The sequence below is a fragment of the Nelumbo nucifera genome, chromosome 2 (genome assembly GCF_055504915.1).
Source record: "Nelumbo nucifera cultivar China Antique chromosome 2, China Antique-T2T, whole genome shotgun sequence".
NCBI lineage: Eukaryota > Viridiplantae > Streptophyta > Magnoliopsida > Proteales > Nelumbonaceae > Nelumbo > Nelumbo nucifera.
In genome coordinates, this window is record NC_142650.1 from 104,735,758 (window position 1) to 104,763,629 (window position 27,872).

Below are 27,872 nucleotides of genomic sequence, written 5' to 3' on the forward strand. Positions count from 1 at the left end.
CTCAAGTAACAATCACTCCCCAAGAGATCAAAGAAGAAGGAAGGGGGAAAGACCAAGAAATTCTCCGAGTAAAGGAAAGAGCAAATTTGGCCAAACGATGAGCCACTTTGTTACAATTCCTTGGTTTGTAACTAATGACACAATTTTGTAGTTGATGAATAAGCCTCTTGCTCTCTACAATCACCAATCTGAGTCACCATGGTGGTTCAGAATTTTCCACCAACAAGAGGTTGATAATGAACTCACTCTCAATAACTGTATCAGAAAAATTCCAAGATAAGGCCAATCTTAACCCTTCAAGGATAGTTTGGGCCTCCGCTTTTGGGGCTGGAAAAAGAGATAGGGGGCAGCTCTAGTACAAATGTAATGACCATGGTCATCTCTGACAATAATTCCTACTCCAAACCAATTTTGGGTCACAATACCATCGACGCTGAATTTTGAGAAAACCCAAAGGGGGTTTTTGCCATCTGGGCATTTCACTTACTTCTGGAGGTGAAGTTTGTGGTGCCATATTGTTTTTTTGTTCTTCACTGCCATTTCCAGATCTCGGTGGGCATTAGTAATGATAGAGGTAGGGTCAAATGGCTTGTTTTCAAAAACAACCTGATTTCTAGCCCTCCAAATATGCCATATGACTAGCAAGGGTAGAGCAAAGGTGTGGTGGGTTTGCTTCTCAATTTCATCATCCCCCCTCCACCAAAGAAGAAACCAATTCTTTATTGTGAACTGTGCCTGGGCCTCCACTCTGAGTGATAGAGAACAGTCAAACCAGACTGTAAAAGTGACTAGACACTCAAAAAATAAATGGTCCCCCATTTCCCTCACTCTGTGACACATGCAGTTCACATCAATATTTGGCACATGCTTTTGAAGGGAAGCTTGAACTGGTAATAGATTGTGAACACATCTCCAAGCAAAGAGTAACACTCTTTACGAGATAGTGGTGAAAGACCAAAACTGCTGTCATGTGAAGTTTCCCGCAATGACTCCATCTTGTGAGGATGATGGGTCCAAATTGCTTATAAGCATGTAAGTTGATGAAGTGGAAAACTTGCCTAAAAGTATCACATGCCACACAACCTTATCATTTAACACGTTTCCAGGTGGAGGGAGTGGTATAAACAAAATGGCTTCACATGATGTATCATCAAAAAGACGTTCAACTCTCTCGACTCTCCAAGTCATTGAGTTCTAGTCAATTAATCAGCAACTTTGAAAGGGCATGCACTTGTTTCTTGCTTAAGTCTTGGTACTAAGCCATTAGGTAACCAAGGGTCTGTAGTTACTTGCATGTCCCACCCATTACCGATTGACCATCTGCACACTAGTCTTAAGAACTATCTGTACTTTAAGATACCACTCCAGATTGATGAAGCATTGTTGGACGCCTTCACTTCCCAAAAAGAACTATTTTGTAAGTATTTCTATCGTAGAATAGTAACCCATAATGAATCTGCCATAGTAAAAAAACGCCATCCCAGTTTCATTATTACAGCGAAGTTTCTATAGTAGGTACTTTTAAAGCCCAAACCCCCTTTATTCTTGGATCTATGCATGAATTTCCAGTTGCAAAGGTGAATCTTCCTATGGTTCTCCACGTCTCCCCACCAAAAGTTTTGGCTTAGGGTATTCAGCTTATCCGTTATTGTCTTTGGAAAAAGGTGAGTTTGCATTGTATAAGTTGGGTTGCTTTTAAGTGTGGACTTGATGAGCACCAATCTACCAGCTTGAGATAGGAGCCTACCCTTCCAAGCGACAAGTTTGTCTTTCACCTTTTTGATAATTTGGTTCCAATCTCCAACAAATCTTCGAGCCACAAACAAAGGGTTACCTAGATACTTATCCTTTAGTTTCATTTGGGTCACTCCAAAAATGCTAGAAATCTGGAGTCTAACTCTTCTATGCACATTGGTGCTGAAGAAAATGGCTGATTTTTGTTTGTTTGGGAGTTGGACAGACCACCTACAAAAAATGTCAAGGATATCCTTCAATTTTATGGCTTCTTATAGTGAACTTTTTCCAAATAGGACTAAGTCATCTACAAATAATGAGTGATTTATTCTTATTGTTGATTTCCCAAACCTGAAACCTATAAGTTGCTTTGTATCTAGGTTTGTGAATGAGAGTGTGGAAAAGAGCTTCCATGCATATGATGAATAGATAAGGGCTTAAAGGACAACCTTGTCTTAGTCCTCTCATGGGGTTGAAGGCATGACTCATTGCACCATTAACTTTCACTTCCAGTTCAGTGGGTGCAAGACAGTTGTGAATGAGATTACAGAACTCCCTAGAGAAATTCAAAAGATTCAACATTTTCAACAGAAAGTTCCAATCGATCTGATCATAAGCTTTTGATAAGTCCATTTTGAGCATGAAGAATCCATTCCTGCCCTTGACCCTCCTCATCATATGAATCACTTCTTGTGCAACAATAGTGTTGTTTGCTATCAATCTTCTTGGGGTGAAGGCACCTTGCATGGGAGATATAAATTTCTTAAGAAGAGGACGAAACTGGTTTGTTATAATTTTAATAACAATCTTATAGCTTACATTGCTCAATCCAATTGTACAGAAATCATTGGCATCCTCAACATTTTGGTTCTTGGGGATTAAACAAAGAATTACTTTGTTAATCTCCTTAATAGCTGGGGGGTTCATAAAGATGTTTTGAATTAGAGAAGTCACCTCCGGCTCCATGACATCCCAGCATCTTTGGTACAAGGCTGCACTTATCCCATCAGGACCTGGGGCTTTATCAGCCCCTATATTGAACACTGATGTTCTGATTTCTTCCTTCGTAGGCACCATGCACAAGTTATTGTTATCTTCAAGAGAGGGTGTAACCGGTATCTGAAGGTAGAATAAAATCTTCGATGTCACTATTAGAAGATTGGAATAGCTTCTGGAAGGAGGACAATGTGGCACCAATTTCCTTTATATCTGATGTCCAAATTCCATTGTTATTTTTAAACCAGAGCACCGAGTTCTTCTTATTCCTGTTTGATGCCACTGCATGAAAAAAGCATGTATTTCTATCTTCATGATTCAACCATTGTATATGTGACCGTTGATGCCAGTAAACATCTTCCTTGTATAACCACTCGTTAATTTGAGCTTTAATTCGATTCTCCTTAGTAATTGTAACTTGGGACAGGGGAAGCTGTTGGATTTGACTAAGCTGGGATTAAAGCTTCCGAATATGGGGTTGGAAGTTGCTGCAGCATTTGTTTCCCCAACTTTGGAGATCCCTCAATACCTTTGGCATTTTAACATGAAAAGAGCCCTCATGAGCTGCCCAAGAAGTTTGGAAAAACTGATTGAAACCTTCTTCATTGAACCAATTGGCTTCAAATCAAAGTTGGTTCTCCTGAGTAATCTTCTTTCGTAGCTCAAATAACAAAGGGAAGTGATCACTATTAGTCACAGAGATATGTGAAACCCAGGCTATAGGAAAAAGTTGTAACCAATCAACAGACACTAGAACTCGATCTAGTCTTTGACGAACATGGTATTGGGCTTCTCGATGGTTCAACCAAGTAAAACTAGGACCTTTAAAGCCTAGGTCAATGAGAGCGCAATCATGTATTATAAATTGCAAAATAGAACACTTGGACTGAGACACTACCACACCCCCTCCTTTTCATTTGCATTTAGGATCATATTAAGGTCACCTAACACCGCCCACAACCTTGTTGAAGAAGCACTAAAATTTATAACTTGAGACTAGAGTTCCCATCAGCTTTCATTATTAGGGCAAACATAGTAGCATAATAAGGTCCATTGCAAGTCAGGTGGGCCCATTAAGAAATCACAAGCAATAATGTAAGGAGAATATTGATAAACATTTAATTTAAGAGGCTTCAACCAGCCAAGCCAAAGTCCGTTAGATCGTCCTTCAGAGGGAATTATGTGAAAATAAAATGCAAAAAAGCTTCTACAGATTTTTAAGGACTTTTCTTGAGAGCACTTGGTCTCCAAAATGAAGATAATATCTAGAGCATGTTTTTTTAGGAGTTGATGTAGTTGATGAACTTTCGGACGGCTCCCTCCCCCTTGACAGTTCCAACGAAGGATTTTCATGGCTGACTATGAGGCAGTATTGGGCCCGCCACCCTAACCCTCAATTCTTCATCTAGATTCGGAGAACTGATTGTAGGATGGAGATCATCTACTTGTGCATGTGCCAATCGTTTAATTGATTGTCTATTGGAATGTCCATGATCCTTTCCCAGGTTCTGGTTCTTTGATGTCAAGGGGTTGAGAGGCCGACCAATGCGTTTTTTCCCCATTGTAATTTCAAATTTAGCAATCACATGTATTTTATCTGTTTGCATGGGTGAGCTTTCATTCACATTGTTCCCCTTAATGTCATGTTGTTCCCTTAGTATTGAGAATAGATCCATGGTTCTCCAATATTGCTGATTTAGTAGGAGCACCTCATAAAGTAGAGGTGGTCCCGCTGTCCATAGTGGGAGATTCAATAGCATGATCCTCCATGCTCCTTGCTACTAGCTAGCTGGTAATAAGGTAATGAATACGAACAATCATTCCATTTAGGTGTGTTTTTGTGATTGGTGCATCTAACTCAGGATTAGGAGAGAAATTGAAGGCGTGCATATCCGTTTCAATGTTGGAAATGTCAGAAATTAAATAGGAAGGTGGGAGGGGCTTGCCTGATTTGGCGGGCTCTCTAACACCGAAATGGTCAGAGGTTGTGAGTTCGCCAGTGTACAATCCAGTTGTAACTCCCCGGGGGCATCATCGTGGTCTATATTCCTTTGAAGATCTCCTTTTGCAGTTTTAGGCATTTGACGAACATTTGTCCTAGCAACTGGAGTGACTTTAATGTCTTCTGTCAGTCTATCTACATTAAGGGACTATAACTTTTCCTTTTGACCCGGGTTATTGCAATCTTCAATGGCCAGTTTCAGTCGATGAAGAGTTCTGCATGAAGCCTTCTCGTAGCCTAATCTCCTACAGAACAAGCAAAACAGTGGAAAGCCTTTCATACTTAACTTTAATCGCAATTGTCTTCCCTGAGAGTAGAGTGTATGGGACTGAATCAACTAATGGTTCATTGATATTCAAAGCAACCTTAATGCGAGCAAACTTGCTCCATAATGCCACCTCTTTTGGTGAAGGTTCAAACGGTTTACCAATAGAAGTTGCCACTTTTTTTTCACTGCATTAACTGATAGATATCCTATAGGGAATCTACTTAGGTTAATCCAAAAATTTGTCGTTGGTAGCTCATAATCTTCAGGGCTTAGATCTAGTTCTCCTCTACATAGCAGAATGATATTGTTTTCAAAAAGCCATGGGCCTTCATCGAAGACCAAGTCCCTCTCAAAGCTGCTAGGGAACTTAATGATGTAAGTGTCTTTCGCAAAATCCAAGATAGTTGAAACATGTGTCTTCCAAGCCTTGCTCACCATCTCCTTTAGACCCCCTGGTTTGATGATTCTATCCATTAAGACTTTGAATATAAGGCTTCTTCTCCATTCTTCATCAGGGAGGGCATCCTCCGAAGAGGCTTTGGCTCCCCTGGTAGCACGAGGGATGAGCATTCTAGAGAAAGTAGTATAAAGATCTTCTTCTTCCATGGTATCATATGTAAAGTGGCTTCTAAAGGGGGAGGGGGAGGAGATGGTGGTAGAAGGAGAGATGTGGAAGGGGAAGAGAGGGAGGGAAGCCTAAACTACGACAAGAGGGATGCTTGCTCTCGAGAGCAAGAGAATAACATCACCAAATCAGTTTTTCTTTGAAATTTACCACGCTTTTAAAAGAGAGAATATGACATATATCAAAAATGTCGTACATGACCAGTAATATGAACAAAATATGCACATATAATTCATTTGATTTATAAAATATAATACTTTGACCATTATTATTTTGATTTACTAATGGTATATGTATTATCCTAACCATTACTTAAAACATACTCAAATCACATCTTCAACATTCTCAGTCCTAACCATTAACCACCAATTAATTGACTATCAAAACAGAAAACAAAAAGGAAAATATACCTTTTAAAAGATTACAACAAATGCTTAAAATATTTATGCATAAAAACCAACAAGTCTAACACCTCCATGTTTCCTTTTTCTCTTCCTTCCATCTTATTCTTGCAATTTGTATTGGTGACAAATAAATGCCGAAGGGCTTGTTTACTAATAATCATGTTAACAGAGTTTGCACATAAAATCCTACATAACTTCCTAGACTCCCAATTGCAGGGTGCCATGTTAGCACTACATCATATGTAGATTTGCCATGTGCGAGTAGAATTAACCATGTTTCATTTAATTTAGTTTTAATTTATGAAAGTTTTTTTTTATAATAGATGAAATAAACAAATATAGAAAATCTTGGGGTTTCTAAAAAGAAGGTTTTTTTCCTTATTTCGCTCAAAGCTTTTTACCACTTAATTGAGTATGCCTGAGCACCAGCTGACCATCATGGAAGACATTTGAGATGTACAATAAAGTTATTCTGTTTGGCCTTTTCTCTTGATTTTGTTAAGAAAATAAGCAATGAGAATCTTAGAATATAAAGTTGCCTTCCATCTTGAATTTATCATATAGAAGGTGAGGCATGTATTGTCTTGTCAAATCAAGTTGCAAAGAGTTGAATAAAAAATGCCCAACATGATTTTTCAAAATGTTCATAGACTTTGGGTGCTGTAGAAATCTGCATTGTTTGAATCTGTATAAACTAAATGTCTGACGTGATTTTTCAAAATGTTTATTGGGTTCTATAGAAATCTGCATTGTTTGAATTTGTATATTTTGTACATTAAATGTAGAAATTTGTAACCAGTCATAGATCCCCTATATTTTGAGATTTTTATTTCTAATCTAATTAATGAAATTCAGAGAAAGGTCAAAGTGAGTTCCTGTATTGATTGTCTCATGTGTGCAATTCTCCGTCCATGGTCGACCGGTGCTCAAGCTTGTAGTTCTCCACCCATAATCCATCAGTACTCAGGCATGTTGTTAAGTGGAGAAAAGCCTTGAGCAATAAGAAATAGTGTCTGAGAAACCCTTTGGTTTTTGGGATAAGTACACACTCTACCTCAGAATTTTGAATTTGACTGCAGACCTACAATAATTCAAAATTATAAACACCTCCACCTATAACACCCATGTCCACCGTGAATTAGCATCAATTCCGGGCTGGCACCTACCTCAACTGTACAGTAGAGCTAAGATTTCTAAGGGTGGACGGAATAGTAAAAACCCCTTTGTTTTTTGGTAGGCATAGCATAAAAAACCCTCACTGATTTCTATTTTTTATTTCATTTAAAATTTAATATAATTTTTCTTATCTTAAAAGTAAGATACACGAAAGTTTCAAATGTCTATTTGCACAAGAAAAATCCTCATGTGATGCCAATGTGACATGTCACCTAGCAATTGAAGGTGTAGGAAATTATGCAAGATGCCATGTGCAGGAGATTCGGGCTCACGTTAACAACCTAATGTACTTGAAAAGTAGTGCAAGTGAAGGTGTTAGCGTATTCCATCAGATTTAGGATTGTATCTTTATCTCCTTAAATCTAGGAGATATAGTTCCACTCCAACTAGCTGTACATATTTTTCTTTCCTTGTTGGCTTCCAATTTAGGTTGCTGACCTGTTCTCTAGTTGTATCTTTAGCTCTATTATAAATAGGTTGTAACCTGTTGAATGGAGATTATCAAGAAATATTATTCTCCCATATATCTTCTTTGTTCTTTCGTATCATGGTATCAGAGTTGTGATCCGCGTCTTCTTGCTTCCTCTACGGTTCTCGTTTCTCTTCTGCAATTTTTTTTTTATTTGGTCTGAGTTCGGTGGTCTCTTCCGCGTCTTCATGCTCAACGGTTCTGCAATTTCTTCTTCCCCGTTCGAACGAAGACAACTAGTGGCGGCAATATCTCTTGCTCCCAACCATTCACTTTTCATCTCTCTCATTCTCTCTCCAATGAAATAAATCATATGAGCATTGTTCATCGTCTTCCACCTCTCGATAGACGCGGTGATCAGCTATGATTCCCTCCCCTCCGGCCTTGATCTCCCCTGCTCATCAGATGAGCACTGTTCTTGATCTCCCCTGCTCTCACTCTTCTTCGCATGATGCAACCCACCCGCCCAATTCAAGGCAATCCACCCGCGTGATGCTCTCCCCTGCTCTCACTCTGCATCCTCGTGGTTCAACTTAACAGCGGCACTGGTACGAGGAAGTCAACGTAATCGTCGACAGAAGGCAAACAAGTCGTCGAAAACGGGGCAGATTATCTTCTATCCTCCCCAAAAATTTAATCGTGTGCTTCCTATCGGAATTCATAAGAATGATCTTTCTCTGGTTGATGCTTCGCAAAAGAGCTCATAATTGAGGATCTGGTTTGATCGCTTCATAAGGCAACCTTCCGTGCACGAAACCGTGGTAGTTGTCGGCGTCGATGTCATAGTCTAGAAATCTCAAGCCGGCAAGAGAGCTCCCATATGTTTTGAAAAGCTCCATTCGTAGATTGGATGCTTTAACCTCTGCAAATCCGCATTTCTTCACAAGAAATTCTTCGCCGATGTTGAAGCGCTTGAGGTGGCAGGCGTGTGTGTGGTCGAGGAGAGTCTCGAGTTTTACGGATACGAGGAAGTCGACAGGACCAGCAAGATAAGGGCAGTTGACCTCCATACGATGGTGAAGAGAGTAGTGTAGGAGTCCCTGATTGAAGGCTCGTAGAAATAGCACCCTCTCCGCTTCTTCTGCGTCTGGCCCTCCTAGGAGAGAAGCGCTCCCTGCTGGTTGAATGAAGCATGCAGCCCATGTGAGCAAAACCGAAACTTGTGTTTAAGGTCAGCATTAAGAATTTCTCATGACTTAAAATTCAGCGTTTCTCCTCATGGATTCATCTGAAGCTGCTCAACATATTTCTCATCTCATCACTGTTATCTTTGATGGCTCAAATTATGATTTATGGTCCCAAGAGATGCGTAGTTTTCTCAAGGGACGCCTTCTATGGCAGTATGTGACTGGTGAGATACCCAAACCCAATAAAATTGCTAATGAAATAGAGGATAAATTTGTTGAACGAATAGAAAAATGGGACAGAAAAAATCATCAAATATTGACTTAGTTTCGCAATACTTGTATTGCAAGCATCAAGTTGGAATTTCGCAAATATGAATCTCCTAAAGAGGTATGGGATTTCTTACAAGCTCGTTATTCTATTTCTGATGATGCGCATCAGTTTCAACTCTATAGGCGTCTTCACCGTATGAAGCAGCAACCTGAACAGACCATTCACAATTATGTCTCTGAATTACAAGTTCTTTGGGATCAATTGGCACAGTGTGAACCTGAATGGGATAGTACCTCTGCGGCCATTACTTATTCCAAGCTTCGCGATCACCAACGTGTTTGGCATCTTCTGATGACTCTCAGGAATGAGTATGAACCTATTAGTGGTACTTTACTTCATCATTGCCCATTGCCCTCCCTTGAAGTTGTGATCAAAGATTTGCTCTCTGAAGAAACTCGACTAAAAACACTTCGAGATGAGCGATCCTTACTATCTACTGATGTTGTTCTTGCTACTCCGGGTACATCTACTACTTCTTCAACTTCCTCTAAATCCTCAAAATGGAGTTTCTGCAATTACTGCAAGAAGACTAGTCACACTATTTCTGAGTGTCGCCGCCTGCAAGCCAAAAAGGCATCTGGACAGAAGTCCTCATCAATGGGTTCTCAGGCTTCGAGTTCTACTGCCATTGCTGCCACAGAGGATTCTTCTGATAACACCTCTCCAAAATTTTCTCTTCGAGATCTCCAAGCCCTTCTTCACCAGCTCCAACCTGCTTCTGGTATGCCTTCTAATTCAGTATTGTCCATCACTCTAGGTACTACCTCATCATGGTATTTTGATTCTGCCTGTTGCAATCATATGACATCCAATTCATCATTGTTTACTTCCAAGTCCCTACCTTCTGTTGCACCAATTGTTCATACTGACGATAGTTCAACCCTAACTGTCAAAAGTATAGGAACTATTTCAACACCTCATTTGTCACTACCTAATACTTTTTTGGTACCTCAATTATCTCTAAATCTTATATCTGTTGGACAATTATGTGAACTTGATTTTGACATACATTTCTCAAGTCGTGGTTGTACTGTGCAGGATCCACGGACATGGAAGATCATTGGGACAGGCCGTAAGGTTGGGAGACCGTTTGAGCTATCATCTCTTCAATTACCATCTCTTGCTGCTGCTGTCACTTTTGCCATCTGGCATTCTCGTCTTGGACACATTTCCACCTCTAGGTTAGGATCTTTAATTTCTAATGGATGTTTGGGTCCTATTAAAACAACACCCCTTGATTGTGTTTCTTGTCATTTTTCAAAACATCATGCTTTGCCTTTTAATATAAGTGATTCTGTTTGCTCTACACCTTTTGATCTTATTTATTATGATATTTGGGAACCTTTGCCTCATAATACCATGGGTGGTTCGCGTTATTTTGTAATTTTCGTTGATGATTTCTCACGGTATACATGGATTTATCTCATGTGTAATAAATCTGAATTATCTGCAATTTATATTCAATTTGCCACCATGATCAAAACTCAATTTTCCTCTATCATCAAGATCTTTTGCACTGATAATGCCATGGAACATCGAGATTCTATCTTTACTCAATTTCTTTCACAAAATGGAACCATCATTTATAGATCTTGTCCCGACACCTCTCAACAAAATGGGCGTGCAGAACGAAAACATATGCATATTCTCGATATTGTCCGCGCTTTTTTAATCTCTTCCTCTTGTCCTGAGCGTTTTTGGGGGGAGGCAGCCCTCACTGTTGTTTATACCATCAATCGCATTCCTTCTCCTGTTATTGGTAACATTTCTCCTTATGAACGGTTGTATGGCCATTGCCCCGATTACCAGTCTCTTCGTGTATTTGGTTGTACTTGTTTTGTTCTATTACAACCTCATGAATATACCAAATTGGAACCAAAAGCACGTTTATGTTGTTTTCTCAGGTATGGTATTGAACATAAAGGATATTGGTGTTGGGATCCTCTTTCCCAACGACTTCGCATATCTCGTCATGTTACCTTTTGGGAACACAAAATGTTCTCAAGTCTCTCCCCATTTCGAGTTACCACGGCATCTTCATATTTTTTTACTGATCCTACTATTTCGCTTTTTCCGGAAGATTTGCCTGCAGGTCTGATTACTTCTTCCTCTGATAGCTCTAACAGTACTGCACAACTTGCAACCTCTCCTGATGCATCTACCTTGGCTATGGATTCTCCAGCTCTGTCTTCTTCTGAACTCTTGATTCCTCCTGCTGAATTAGACCCTGATTGTTCTGATGCTCCACTCCGTCGTTCTGGTAGGGTCACTAAACCTTCCATTCTTCTTCGTGATTTTCATTATTACTCTACCATTGTTTCTTTATACGAGCCTCGTACCTATCACGAGGCTAGCACTGACCCTCTATGGCAAAAAGCAATGGCAAAAGAAACCCAAGCTCTTACAAGCACTCATACTTGGGATTTAGTTGATCTGCCTTCAGATAAATCCGTGATTGGTTGTAAATGGGTCTACAAAATCAAGACTCGGGCAGATGGTTCAATTGAAAGGTATAAAACTAGATTGGTAGCAAAAGGATTCGCACAGGAGTATGGCATTGATTATGAGGAGACTTTTGCCCCAGTAGCCCGTCTCACTTTTGTTCGTAGTCTTATTGCGATTGCTGCAGCTAAGCACTAGCAGCTATTTCAGATGGATGTTAAGAATGCTTTTCTCAAGGGAGATCTTTTTGAAGAGATTTATATGCAACCCCCTCCTGGTTATGATCATCTCCCTAATCAAGTTTGTCGTCTCCGTAAGGATCTATATGGACTTAAGCAAGCGCCTCGAGCATGGTTCTCCAAATTCAGCTCTACTGTTTGTCAGTTTGGTTTTCAATCTAGCACTCATGATCATCCCTTGTTCATTTGTAAGACCTCTCAGGGTTGTGTACTTCTTCTCCTTTATGTGGATGACATGATCATTACTGGCGATGATTTTGCAGGGCATTTATGCTCTTAAGACTTTTCTCAGCAAACAGTTTGAAATGAAAGATCTTGGTCGACTAAATTATTTCTTAGGCATTGAGGTCTCCTCCGACCAATCAGGATATTATCTGTATCAGGCCAAGTATGCCACTGATCTTGTTTCTCGTGCCGGCCTTACTGATACTAAGACTGTTAACACTCTGATTGAGCCTAATGCCCATTTTTCAGCCACTGATGGTACTCCTCTCAGTGACTGCACCTTATATCGGCAACTAGTTGGCAGTCTTGTATACCTTACGGTTACTCGTCTTGATATTGCGTATGCTGTCCATATTGTGAGTCAGTTCATGTTTGCCCCTCGCACTACTCATTATGCTGTCGTGCTTCGCATCATCCGTTATGTCAAGGGCACCTTGTTTCATGGACTTCACTACTCCAATTCTTTATCTCTTCCGTTGATCGCATATTCTGATGCTGATTAGGCCGGTGATCCTACTGATAGACGCTCCACTACTGGTTATTACTTCTTTCTTGGCGATTCTCTTATATCTTGGCATAGTAAGAAGCAAACGGTTGTCTCTCGTTGCAGTACTGAGGCTGAATATCGAGCTCTTGCTGACACTACCTCCGAGCTGTTATGGTTACGATGGTTACTCCATGACATGGGAATCACTCAGTCATCTGCAACCTCTCTTTACTGTGACAATCGTAACGTCATACAGATTGCCCACAATGATGTATTTCATGAGCGCACTAAGCATATTGAGACTGATTGCCACTTTATTCGTCATCATGTGCTCGAGGGTACTGTTCTTCTTATTCTTGTCCCTTCCCAGGATCAGTCGGCGGATATATTTACCAAAGTTCACTCTCCTCTTCGCTTTCGTACTCTAGTTGGCAAACTCTAGATGACTGATACATTACCATCTTGAGTTTGAGGGGGGATGTTAGCATGTTCCATCAGATTTAGGATTGTATCTTTATCTCCTTAATTCTAGGAGATATAGTTCCACTCCAACTAGTTGTACATATTTTTCTTTCCTTGTTGGCTTCCAATTTAGGTTGCCGACCTGTTCTCTAATTGTATCTTTAGCTCTATTATAAATAGGTTGTAACCTGTTGAATGGATATTATCAAGAAATATTATTCTCCCATATATCTTCTTTGCTCTTTCGTATTAGAAGGAGATGGGTTTCAACTTTGAACTCCATTATTCCTGGCTAAAACTTGTTCTACAGGATGATGCAGAGAGACCTACGTTCTTAGAAGTTGGAAGATCATGATTCCTGGCTAATATAGAGGCACATTTCAGGTAGACCTTAAGCAAATAAGCAGCTCCCTCTTAAGAGCATTGTAGAGTTCAATTTCAAGCCAACATACGATTCAGTAAATTCCCTTCCGATTTATGATCTCTATTTGCATTTGTTAATCTTGGTTTGTTATTTTATTTTATGTCATTTATTTTCTTTTTTTTCTTCTTAATGATATGGACTGACGTGTACTGAGATGATGTTGATCGGAACTGGTGGTGAAGTCTCTACTGAACCGGTTCCGTCAATGCTCTTAAAACCTATCCAATCTCGTTGTTACCTCTTCTTGAATCTCTGATCATTACTTGATCTTGTTTACTCGGAAGATATTTGTTAGAATAGACCTGTGTTGTTCATCACATTCTTTATTTTGATTTTTTTCTTTCTTTCAACCTTTGTCTAATTTACTCAAATGGAAGGTTGTAAGTTTCTTATCTTAGTAGGATGTTCCTTCTCTCTAAGTTGTCAATCGTTTTATTGAATGGATGCTCGCTCTACTTGGCATGTTAATGACTGAGACGATTAGTGGGGACTTTATTTGTTTGGTCAATTCTCTACTGTAAGATTGCACCCATTTGAATTGAATAATTGCCTTCCAGGGTGAGAGGAGTGATAACCTAGCAAATTGGAAGAGTTATACAAAAAACAATAAATGTAAAATAAGAGAGGTTGGTTACAGAGAACAATAGGTCGGTTATAAGAGCAGTGTGGTTCTGAAATAAAAAATAAATATAATGATAATAAAAATATGTGATAATTGGACTGATTTATGGCTAATAAAGAAATGTCAATGATCAGTTAATAAATAAATATGTCAATAAGGTTCCATAAGAAAATTGTAAAATTAAATAGAAGAAAAAAATTAAAAAAGTTTTTAAAAATAAAAAAAATAATTAATCAATGAAAATAATAATTAAAAATTAAACAAGAAATAATAATAAAAAGAGAGTAAAAATAAAATAAAAAATATGTGAGTAAAAATAAGGAGGAATTTCTGATTTATTCTTTGCTTTATATTAGTTAGTTTTTTTGGATTAAATATTTGGTTTTTGTGATGATGTTTGCTTAAGGTATCTTGTGGGCCCTATTTATTGGACCTAGGAGAGGGGTGTCTAACCCTTTCCCTCTCCCATCTGAGTCTTACATGGACTGGTTAGTTGGTGCCTTGAGCTCTGGAGTTACTATTTGATAAAAATGATTTTGATGTTATTCTTGGAGGTCCCATCACCTCTAATTCCTAATTTGATGGGTGGCGACTCCAAATCCAGCCCAAGTAAATCATTTTCCGATGCTCACAACAACCGAACACTCTTATTGGGTTGAAGAATGACCAATTTTAATGAGCTATCATCAGTTCCATGAAACATAGCAAGAAGCGGCTTTCTACTGGGTGATGGCGAGGAAACAAAGATATCCGGACCCCCTAAAAGAGAAGGCTCTACTTTGAATTGTCCACCACATCTATGATCGAGACCTCAATTGTCCTTCAACCTCAAGGTCTCAAGCTTCATCCTAGTTTCACCATTTTCCATTTCCACACCAAAGTAAGGGACCTTCCCTAAATGCAATCTGACCTATAGTATAATAAATTGAAGGTCAAAACTTTAAGAGGAATCCAAAAATAACATCTTTATCAGTCTATTTATATCTCAAGATGAATGTAAAAAGGGATAATTCAACGAATTGAGGTGCTTCAAGAGTCAACCTAACCATAAACGTGATGAAAATCTGAGAGGGACTATCAATAGTTCAAAACCTAAGATGTTATCATTCCTAATGACATATCTAAACAGAATAACGACAATAGAGAATCAGAGATTGAGAAGTCATCCCTCAGCCATTGAAGAAAATGACGGGTTTGAAGGAGAATGAACTGTTACTTATACAACTCTCATGCAAATTGTCTCTTTCAGTTTATTTCTGATTTCTTTTATTCGTTTGAGGGCAAATGGAATAAGCAGATGCCATTGTTGTGATTTGATAAAAGCTTGGGAAAGGTGGAGAAGGAAAAGGACTACAGCATCCCTTTTCATTCGTGAACAAATATGACTGTCTATTGACAGTTACAAGAAGTCTGGGTGTTGTTATTGCTTATTTTCTTCTACTCAGAGATATGGCGAATAGGTTCGACAAAAATCAGATGCATTTGAACAAAATCACCCACAAGGTGTTGTTATTGCTTAGATCAGACACCACCATTAGACTCGAGACCTTCCCAAATACCTATGCATCAAATCTCAACTCAAAATTCCTTTATTTACCCTCTCATTAAGCGAAGATTCCATTTTGACTCCTTTCATTAGCCTGAAACACTTACAACCTAGATCCCCTTGATCCAAATACATCTGAGCCAATTAGACCATATGATTGAACCCTAGACACACCAAAACATTTGCCCATAAAATTTCAACCCAAGATTCCATTCCGAACCCTCTCATTAACCCAAATTCAAACAATCTTAACCTACCTGAACCAATCAGACATTACCACTAGATCCCATATACTTTGAAACACCCACTTGTAAAATTTCAGTCCAAAATACCTTTGTTTTCTTCTTCATCGCACCAAGATTCTATTCCGAATCTCTAGATCAACCGAATCCACTACCCTACTAGATATGCCCAATCCAGGCCCAGTTGGGCCCATTCAACCCTACCAATCAACCCATAATGTTTAGAAACCTTACACTATGAATTTTCAACAAAAAATACCCTTGTTTGCCTCTCCATCGCTCAAAGATTCCGTTTCAAGGTTCTAAATCAATCAAATCAAGCCATTTTCCAAATCTGCCCGATTAGGGCCCAATTGGCCCAATTTGACCCTGTCATTTAACCCATAATGCTCAAAACCCCATCCTGCCAAATTTCAACAAAAAATACCCCAATTTACCCACTCATCTAAACAAATTTTGTTTCCATCAATTGGCACACACAAAACATATCTATGCGGTCAAACCATCTCAACCCTCTGATCTTTGCCCAAACTCTCAGACATCCATCGGTTTGACCCAAATATTTCAAAATTAAAAAATGCCCTTCGAATCCCGGTTTGAACTAATGTTCCTAATTCGAGAAAATTGACTATTCGGAACTGCCCATCGTCTCTTGCGTTCAAACTGAACGAGAGTGGTGGAACACACTCCAGTCTCCACCACCATACTATCTTTTTCTCTCCCTCATTCTTCTTCTTCTTCTTCTTCTAAATTCACTGTTCATCGTCTTCCCTTCTTAGAAAGAACAGAGTGGCGGCAATCGGAAGAAACTCTCCCTTCTCCCAGTTTTCTTGTTTTTTTCTTTTTGTTTTCTCTCTTATTCCCTGTCTTCATCCTAGTTTTCCTTGTCAGTTTCTTTTCTCCGATCGTCGCTGCAACTCTTGGCAGCGGCGCCAGCACCTTTCTTCCTTCCAATCTCCATCACTTTCCCTCATTCCATATTTCTCTTCTCTCCACCACCTTCGTTTCTATCACCTCTCTATTCTTCTCACTCTTCTTCCTCCTCCCCAGCTATTCAACCTCCCCTGTTTCCATTTGAAACCTCACTGTTGCTGCTACAACTTATAGCAGCCATGGTCATCTCTCTCACTACATAACTTTCCACCTTCACCAATCGGCTGAGGTTACTGTGATTTCTTCTCCATTTGGCGACTAGGTTCACCAATTGGTGGTGATTTCTTCTTCATTCAGAATAGAGGTGGCGATTTCTAGTGACTTCTCACAGTTTTTTTAGATCCTGTTCACTCGGGTATTGGAACCAGTTTCAATCAACATTTCTACTCCCTAATCGATCACCGGTCCCCTATTCTATTTTCCTCATTAGTTGAATAGATATATAGTCGCAGTGGCAGCTCAGACGTTCCCTCTCAGTTCTGAACATGATCTCCCATTTAATATAGCATCGCTTCCCATCGATCTCCCAACTACAAACTCCCATAGCCATTGTCATTTAAAGAGGACAATCCTATACCAAATCAGTTTCGGTATTTCTGCATCATCGTCTGGTTTCATGCCAAAATCCCGAATCAAGTAAGCTCCCACCTTAGTTTCTTTCTCTATTAGTTTTGTTAGACTATTTTTTTTTACATTCCTAGAAAGCTCGGGATCTGAGGAAAGGGAAAGCTAACAGAGCCGGTGATGAAGTTCCACTGAACTGGCTCCTATAAGCTTTGGACTCTCACCTAGTTCCGTCAAGGTTTTTCTCCCGGTATTGTGATTATCATGTGGGTTTGTTGCAAATCAACTAGCTATTAGAAATTGAAATTTTGTTCCTTGACCTCTGCAAGCTAGTTTTCTTATTTGATAGATAAATTCTGATTGGTTTAAAAATTTTGATGAAATTCAGATCCTAACGCCATGTTTCTTCCTCCAGGTCTATCTGTTATTTGCTTTGTTTATTGGCTCAATTATTGAGTCTCATATTTGTTTCGCCCCTAATACCTAAGTTAGAAGAGACTATCAATTTTAAACTTCCGGTTATAAAAGCCTAGTTCATTATAAAAAAAAAAAATAATATAAATATAAAGACGAGAAGTGGGTGGTAAGAAAATAATAATAAAATGATGGTAGATAAAATAAATAAAATATAGTTAGGATGGATTATTTTATCCTGATTTGCTCTTAGCTTGTTTTGCTCTCTCTCCCTTGTTAATATGTTCTTAGTTAAAGAATTAGGTATTTGTGTTTATGATTGTTTGTTAATTCCATATGGACCCCACCTATTGGACCTACGAGAGGGGTGTCTAATCCCTTTTCTCTCCCATCCGAGTCTTACTTAGACTGCTTAGCCAGTGCCTTGGGCTTTGGAGTCACTGTGAATGAAAATTGTTTTTTGATGCAATTCTCGGAAGTCCCATCACCTCCATTTCTCTAAATCATCCCAAGTGAACCGTTTTCCGACGATCACAAACACCTAACAATTCTTGAGATTACCCTCCCTCTTGCAACAGCTAAACAAATTGAAGAGAAAGAGAAAGAGAAAGAGAAAGAAGAGTTCACCTGTTTGACATGCTTGATCTCCAGAATAACCACCACTAGCCAAACAATGAGCAGCTTGATTTGCCTCTTAATACACATGCTTGTATTGAACATTCAACCTCAATTCTTCACATATGTTGTAACACTCTTCAATAATAGTTTTGACATTCCATGGAATAGACACCCTACCTTTTAAGACAGTCAATTCTAGTCCACCATTGATTTTTGGTTTACAAATTGTCTTCCATCCCACTAAACGAATTGGTTGTTTAATGCTGTTTTCCCATATGAATTTTCTTTGAGCCTTATCAATCCCTTCTAGATTCTCTTTAGGAAGGTTGAAGGCATTCATTGCAAATAATGGCATCAAATTGGTAGTTGCTTTGACGAAGGTGACTTTTCCTGCCGTTGAGAGCATCTTCTTTTTCCATCTGAAGAGCTTGCTTTTGATTTTCTCTTCTATTTTTTTTAATGTTATTTTGGTTACCCTCCCCTCAATCATGGGTGCCCTAAAGTAGCATTGGTGTTTTTTTTCCTCGAGGTATTTTTAGAATTCTCACTATTATTCGTTGGTATCTTTCAGGACTATTCTTTGAGAACAAGAGGCTCGATTTTAAGTTCGGAAGTTGGCCCAATGCCTTAGCATATATTTGGAGCACTTTCTTTATTTTCAGAGCATTATTGATAGTGGTCTTAACAAACATTATACAGTCGTCGGCAAATTGAAGAATGGGGATACTTGGTTCACCCCTTGATGTTGTCAATCCTAGCTTGGTTTCTCTTTCAATCGAGCAAGACATCCTTGTTAGCACCTCTCCACACAGTACAAATAAGTATGGGATAGTGGGCCTCCTTGGTGGATTCCCTTTGATGGTTAACTCTTGTGTTAGAGATCCATTCATGAGAATTTGGAAGGAGACATTTGTTACACATTGCATAACCCAGTGGATCCATTTTTTATGGAACCCATATCTTTGAAGGATAGCCTTCAAATATTGCCATTCCAATCTATCATATGCTTTCTCCATGTCTTACATGGTAGGGCTCCTTTCTTCCTTTTTTTTTGCTTTTTCATTGTATTAAGCATCTCATGAACTATTGAAATATTGTCAGTAATTTTTCTTTTTGGAATAAAAGCACTTCAGAACAGGGAAATTATTTGATCCAAATATGATTTCGCCCTATTAACCAATATTTTTGCAATCTATATATACTAGAAGGCTTCTTCCTACCATTTATCTTTTTTCTGTTTTTTTTTTATTTTATAATTTTAAAATTGAATAAAATAATTCAAGTGACCAATTCACCTTTAAGGCTTTTAACACTCCTCATTAATACATCATTAACTCTCTCTCCTCTTTTTCATTAACTCTTAATAATCTCTCCTCATTAATTATGCTATTAACCCTCTCTCTCTCTCTCTCTCTCTCTTTCCTCTTTTCCATTAACTCTTTTAACACTCCTCATCAATAAAGCAAGTCATTAACCAAGTCAAAGGTGATTGGTCACTTGAATTATTTTGTCTCTCTCTCTCCCCTTATAATATATATATAAAGCAAGTCATACATGTATGTATGCATATATGTATATACTAGCCATTATTTTATAATTAATAGTAATTACCTTTTAAACTGTAACATTAATCAACAGTAATCTAATTAAAGTAATTAACAGAAATTATTTTTATAAAATAATGGTTATTTTATAATTAACAATAATTACTTTTTAACATTAATTTTAATTTAAGCTATAAATATCAGAAAATTACATTTAATTACCAAAAAATACAATGGTTAACAGTAATTAATAGTAATCTAAATGAAAATAATGTAATTAATAGTAATTATTTTTGTAAAATTATGGTTATTTTATAATTAACAGTAATTACTTTTTAACATTATTATTTTAAACTATAAATATAAAAAAAATTCATTTATTTACCAAAAGTTATCATAAATTAGTTTTATCCAAGAAAATAACAAAAATTAAAGTACCAGTATTACCAAAAATTGTCATAATTATTTTAATAGTTACAGTATTTTAACAAATACCATATATTTTTAATAAATACAATATTATTAACATTATTTTAATAATATGGCATTTATTAATTAGCAGTACTAATTAAAAATATTTATTAATTAGCAGTACTAATTAAAAATATTTATTAATTAGTAGTATTAATTAATAGTATTTTTAATATTGCTAATGTATTTATTGATTTACAATATTTTTAATAATTACATAATTTTGATAATTAAGAGTATTTCAATAAATACAATATTTATTAAATAACAGTATTTAATGATTTTTTTAATAATTAACAGTATTTTTAATAATGTATTTATTAGTTAATGGTTTCTATTAAAAACGTTGTTAATAACTATAATATTTGAATAATTACTATATTTATTAATTAGCGGTATTTTCAATAACATTATTAATTAACAGTATTATTAAAAATAAATTATTTATTAATTAACATCATTTTTAATAATTATAGTATTTTAACAAATACTATTAATTGTTATTATATTTTAGTTCCATAAACTATGGGATTGACTTTATTTTGGACATTCTTATTATAATTTATTTTAATATTTTTATCAATTTAATCGGACCATTGTTTTGATTCTTTTAATTTATTTATAAGTCATAATTATTTCATTATTGATTAACAAAACCTATGCAATGCATGGTGATTTTATTTATGACATTTGCCTAAAGTATAAACTGATAGGCATAAAGTTTTCTACTTAATTTTTTTTTGAAAGGTGAATACTATATATTAACACAGAAAGGATAATAAAGTCCTCAACCTTCCGTATCCCTTCTAGATAATCTGAACTTACAAAAGAAAAAGAGTGAGATTTAGCTACTTGGGATACTGCATGGGCTGATTACTGTCTATTTAGATAACAAAAGTTAACTTTTTTTTGGGGGTTCCTTAGTAACATCCTGCTTTTCAACAAATGCCACTGGCATGACCAGGGAGTATCCATATGCTGTGTAAACGTTCTTATCATCAGAACATAAACATACTTCTTCAAAATTCTAGTTTTATAGTTTTAGTAAAATCTGCAAAATAGCAAATAGTTCAGTTTAAATAACAAAATTATATTATTATTTTTCGGGATTAGTGCAATGTACGTCCGATTTAATTCCCAGTACTTCTTGAAAAAATAGCACATTTAGCCCATTATATCCCAGCACTTCTTTGTGGGCTTATTTAATTGCGAGCAAAGTAGTAAGTAATAAATTAACAGTGTTGATTCTTTCTGGTAAACGTGCACAAGCCAGATTCATTGCCGAATCTCCGATTATATAAGTGGAGTTGCCTCACTTCTCCACATATCCTTGGGAAGTTGGGCCTCACCTGCAGTCGGCGGACCTTATCTACCACTCTACGTGTTGTAAAGGAAGTCGAAGACTTGAACAACACCACCACGTCGTAACTCACGCGTCAGCTATCGCATCATTTGTTTCATTTATAAAAGCAGCGACTCACTGCGCTTGCTCTAACACACACAGGCTCTTGTTTTCTGGAATCAGATACCGATCGATCGATTTCGAGATTTTCTTTCATCGTCTCCACCCAAACCAAACGAAAATGCAGGCCATGAGGGATTCCGCTTCAAACGTTTCCGACTCAGCCAGGTCCGGGATGGACAAGACCAGAGATCAGGTTCTTATCTTTTCCTTTTTGCTGTACGTCTGATAGGAATTTCGAGTTTTTTTCTTTACTTTTGAATCTCTTTGGGTTTATACGGTGGGAGTGTAACATTAAATCATGAAACTCTTGCAGGCGGGCAGGATTACCGATACCGGTGATAATCAGCAGCAGCAGCAGCAACAGGGTGATCGTAACAGCGGAGGCGGAGATAGAAATGCAAGCAACGCCGGTGGTGGTAATTACAGTACTGGTCTGGCGTCTGGAGACGGTGGCCTAGGTGGGCAGACCTACGGGTGGAATCAAGGTGCTGGCTGGTCGAACACAGGGGGAGCCAACACGGGGTTGAATTACGCTGGGGTGGGTGGCGGAGTCGCCGGGGCTGGAACTGGGTACGGGTATCCGGCTGGATACGGCTACATGACCACCGGAACCGACGCAGGGTTGGATAACAGTGGAGCTGGAATGGGTGGCGGAGACACCGGAGATGGAGCTGGATACGTCTATGTGGCCAGAACCACCGTGGTGTATGACACTGCTGGAGCTGGAATGGATGGCAATACCGGCGGAGACACTGGAGCTGGAGGGGGTGGCGGAAACGAAGGAAACACCGGGACCGGATATGGAGCCAGAGGAAATTTCCGTTGAAGCGGTTGTATCGTAACACGATTATCGTTACGGTTTTCATATTAATGTAGGTCGAGTCTTCTACATATATCATATATGTATACGTAATATCCTTAGTTTGTTGGGTTGATGAGCCTCGTTGAAATGAAACCACGTACGTGCATGGCATGGAATGAATGCTCACTACGATAAAATTAAGCCGTGCTGTTTAAGTGTTTATATATTAAAATAGTTTTCCATGAACGAGTTAAAATTCAGAACTGTTTATTTTCTTCTTGTTATTATATCAGATTATCACTTGATATTGGGGCCGTCTGATTTGTTTCCCCTCCACCTCCTGGTTTCTAGCTCTTAATTAATGGTTTCCTGCATTGATTTATTTACGGTGGTGTTTGGGAACCACATGTTCTGAAATGATTTTAGTTCCCCTATTTTTATCTCGACAAATTAATAGAACTTCTTTGGGGTTGAAGATAGATTGTGTGATTCAGATGCTACACTGGATTGGTTCATTGATATAAGAATATATGTGTTAATAGACCGGGTTTGAGTTGAAACTAATCCAAATCAAAATGAATTTAAACAGACTAGACGGTCTGTTAATGGACCGGGTTTGAAATTAATCTAAATCAAAATGTTTTGAATTTAAACAGATCAGACGGTCAAGACATTGAATTGGATCAACAAAAAACGGATTGGACCAAATTCAGACACCCTAACTACATGTACATGTTGGGTGATATGAGGTCGTTGATGGGATTAGACCAAATTCAGTCAAATTGTCGTGTGGTTCGTAAAATGGAGTTATTCCATCCCAAATTCATGCGATTATCAAATTGTGTAGGTCTGTGTTCAAATATTTATATAATTTTTGTTATATTTTAATAGAATATAAAATAATTTGAAATTATTTATCACGCTTGCTTTTGACCCTAAATTATATTTTTTTATTATTTAATTATAGCATAATTTGGGACTCAGCTGGTTGGCCTTTTGCCAAACATGAAAATTTTTATAAAATAACTTAAATAACATAATTTTTTTAAAAAAATATAAAAAATGGGCAGAGAATACTGTTCATCGTCTTTATTCATGCGAAGAAATGTGTGCGATGGTTCCACTCTATTGCTATGCTGGTGGCGCATGGTTCGGTGAAGTGGTGGAAGATATTTACGCCGGAGGAATGCTCCGGCATCAATCGGTTCGTTGTCGTGTTTGCTGTTCCGGTGTTATCATTCCACTTCATATCTCAAAACAACCCGTGGACACCAAGTTCATACTGGCCGATACTGTTTCTAAGATCTTGGTGCTTGTTTTGCTCTCCCTCTAGTTCATGGAGGATTAGATTGCTTAATCACTCTCTACTTACCAAGTTAGAAGTTCGGCCACATTCAGTAAACACTCCAGCCCCACCTCGCGCGTTCAACCACAGCAACAATGAGCTTTCTGCAATGCCGATTTGGCAATTCGGCTACCGGTCGGCAGCCAGCCCTCGGCTATCCGGGTATGCCGCATCATCCGACGCCTACTCCCTCTAGCCAACGCCACGCACATCGAATTTCAATGTATTGGATACAACGACGGTGACGACATCAAATACACCGACGTGGATCAGATCTCCCGCAGGTGGGAGGGTTTTCCGGCAGACGTCTTGAACTCGGAGGAACGCGGTAGAGTTGGCAGCTCTGCTCTGTCGTATGAATAGAGAGGCAGCTCAGCTCCAATCAACACCATCAACTTGGCGGCGCTACAAGCCTACAACTACTATGACGCCACCCTGTCGGCCGGACCCACCTTCTGGCGGCCTAACTCGTTCATCGGCATCTTCTGCATCAGATGTTGTTGGGCGGTCCAGCAATGAATGCCGGCAAGTAGGGCACGACGGGTGTGACACCAGCCATGTGTCTGCACTTGACGTGGAACACATGGCTGCATTTAGGCAAGACGCGTATCTTATCACCGTCCACAAACTTTCCCAGACAAATTGGGCACTCGGTGGCCTGAATACTCTTCCCCGATCCCGATCCATACACTGCTACCGGAATCTGGCGCAATGCTTTCTTCATAAGCCCAATTGCAGCTAAACGTGCAACTGGGCAAAAGAATTGGGGTTTGGGGATAGTTTCCTTTATTACGAACCGATTGATGCCGGAGCAATGCTCTGGCGTAAATATCTTTCATCACTTTACCAAGCCATACGCCACCTGGCAATAGGGGTGTTCACGGGTCGGGTTGGGTTGGTTTATTGGGGTTTTTCCAACCGACCCGACCTGGTCGGGTTACCTGAGGTGGAAACCAAAATCGACCCACTGATAGGCCAAACCGACTTGGTCGATTTGAGTCGGGTTGGGTCAGTTTCGGTTTTGCTCCTATACAAAATGATACCTAATTGAATTCTAATTGTATTTGCCTAATGGGTTGCCTATTTGGTGTAAAAGATTATAGAAAGTTGGAAACTATGATAGATTGCCTATTCTAATTGTAATTGACTAATGGGCCTTTTAGTTCTAGTAGAAAACTAGTTAAGGTTAAGTAGGAAACTACTCAAACTAGGAACTACCGAAAACTAGTTCGGTTCAGGTCGGATTGGTTTATATATTTGCCCAACTCGAAACCAACCGATACTGATGAAAACTCGGCCAACTCGGATTGGGTAGGCCTGAGTTGGTCGGTTTGGGCATTCTTATGAACAACCCTACCTGGCAAAGTAAAGTGGAACCATCGTACACATTTTTTCGCATGAATACAGGGGCAGAGAAGACGATGAATAATATTCCTATCCTTTTTTGATATTTTTGTAAAAAGTTATTTTATAAAAATATTATTTTTTATTGATATTCAGGGCAAAAGGTTGCCTTTATCTGCAAGAAACCCTTTTATCTTTTGATTGACTTTAAATTTTGTATTTATTTTTATTATTAATAAAAATTTAAAAACAATTTTATTTTACTACACTTATTTTTTTAATATGATTAATATTAAATATTAAAGATTGTGTTCTATTCTTTTAACTTTTGTATTTTATTTTTATTATCAATAAAAAGATAAAAACAATTTTAGTTTATTATACTTATTTTTTAACATGATTAATATTAAATATTGTGTTCTATTTTTTATAAATATTTTGTATTTTCTAAATTTTTATTGGTGAATCTTAAAAGAAAATAAGAGAGAATTAAATTAGTGAAAAATAATAATTCAAATTATATCTTAAAAACAGGTTGCAACTAAATTGGCTGTAACAGTAAGGACGAAGACAATAAAAAGGAAAAACAAGAAGAAAAAATTGGATGAAGGAAAATAAGAGAGAAGGGGAAAAGAAAAGGAGAGAAAACATGTGCAATTGGCAATGACGTTTCACTAGTTGGGTTGCAAAAATAAGCAAAGAAAAAGAGAAGGAGGTAGAGGAAATAGGAGGGGCAGTTCAGTAATAACAATGTCTATATTATTGTAAAACTAATAGGAGAGGTATTAATTTGCACCTCCTTTTTTTTCGAAGATGTAAGGGGAGGATTTTGTTGGGATCAAAAGTCAGCGGAGGTTTATAGGATTATCATAAAACACATGGGAGCTGTTTTATAATTTTTCCTATCAATTAATGCTATTATATTAATTAAGGATCGAGGTGACGACTGACGAGTAGAAGTGTAAAGTGGGCCGGCGTGCTGGCCCGTGGGTCGTGCCGCTCTTGTTGGTAAAAATTTTGGAGGTCGGGTTTGAGCCTTGTGCTGCGAGTCAGGTTGGTTTATGGGCTAGGCCTTGGCCTAAGTCGGGTTATAGACCGACCATTGTGTTAGGCCTGGCATAGTCCATAAACTGTCATGCCGTGCCATGCTAGGCCGGTCTAAAATCATACCAAGCTGTATCGGACCACGGGCGGTATGGCCCAATTTAGGTGTTCAATTATGTGAATGGTTTTCTTTAGTTTAAAACGAAACTACTGTCATGTCAGTAAAAAAGATTGCTGACGTAAAAGTTGCTTTTTTCTTTTAGAAAATAAAACGATTAATTTGTAATGACAAACACTCCCTATAAAATGGAAAAAGATTGGTTTTTTGGAAAAAAAAAAGACTAGACAGGTTATTTGCATAGGTGTGGGGCAAATGAGAATAAATATGCTTTTAATTAAAAATAAAAGACAAATGAAGAATTAGGTGGGGTAATGTGTCATATACATGAAGATTCAAAACAACAAATAGTATTGTTTTGATAAATTTAACATTTCTAAGAATTGTGCAGCTTAGCTATAAATTGTTTTAATTGAAGATTTCAAGCTTTATATATTTACAAAAGAAAAAAGATGTAAACATAGAGAAGAATACACAAGATATACATGTTTCACTTATGTCTATAAAAAAGATACTAGAGAGTTTACAATTCGTGGTCTCAGTTCAACTATGTACAATCCTGCGGAACAAGCTGAATATGAACAAATTAAAGAAATGCATATATAATTTATATATTAATAAAATGAGTTCAACTATATATGATGCTAGAAAGACATGATACCTTAAAATTAAACTTATAAGCTATAACCAATCAACTAACATGATAAAAGTAGTAACCAATCAAATAGGTGGGTCTTCATCAAAATTTATGGGGTTTTGATTGGTTAAATCTTTGGGATTATAGTTGATAAGGATAATTTTTTAGACCTAATATTAATAAAAGTAATACTTTTAATAAAATTTTAAAAATAAGTTAACGTTTTAAAAATAATATTAAATAAAGAGAAATATTGTTCATCTTTTTTCTCTTGTAAATCAGTCACCAGCATTACCGCTGGTCGCCGCTTCCGACAACTTTCGGCAACACCTTTGCCGCCTCCGTTTACCTCCACCTCCGCCTCTGCCCAACGTTGCCACCTCCGCCCACCTCTAGCAAGATCAAAACCCACTCCATTCATCGGACAACACCGGAATGTGGGAATGCCCAGATTTCTTCCCAATCTCTTTCAACGGCAAAATGGGTCTCAATACTTCAGTCATGCTTCCCAGACCCAGTTTATTTCTCATAGTTCGCTTTCCAGTGATCCTTTCCGATTCAGAAAGTGGCTTAGTTTTTCACTTGGGTCAACGGTTTCAATTTCCTCTGTTGATGCCCTTTAACTGAAGTTGGGCAATTTAATCAGAAGGAAGGAGAAGATCAATAAAATCTTACGAGATCCATTTTGCAGGCAATCCCCAAGGCATCTCTACCTCGATTCAAGTGGGAAACAACTGGTGCAATGGCCAATC

General features: G+C 38.0%; 2 protein-coding genes across 2 annotated transcripts; both read left to right on the forward strand.

Moving 5' to 3' along the window:
• The first annotated feature begins 8,892 nt into the window (after positions 1-8,892).
• On the forward strand, positions 8,893-11,772 carry LOC104603606 (uncharacterized). Its single transcript, XM_010267668.1, has 3 exons — positions 8,893-9,014; positions 9,150-10,313; positions 10,722-11,772. Exons 1-3 carry the CDS (start codon positions 8,893-8,895, stop codon positions 11,770-11,772), a joined length of 2,337 nt encoding a protein of 778 aa, XP_010265970.1.
• A 10,075-nt stretch (positions 11,773-21,847) lies between these two features.
• Positions 21,848-22,946, forward strand: LOC104603605 (uncharacterized). Its single transcript, XM_010267667.3, has 2 exons — positions 21,848-22,023; positions 22,144-22,946. The coding sequence occupies exons 1-2, from the start codon at positions 21,949-21,951 to the stop codon at positions 22,654-22,656; spliced, it is 588 nt and encodes a 195-aa protein (XP_010265969.1). The 5' UTR covers positions 21,848-21,948; the 3' UTR covers positions 22,657-22,946.
• Positions 22,947-27,872: the final 4,926 nt, after the last annotated feature.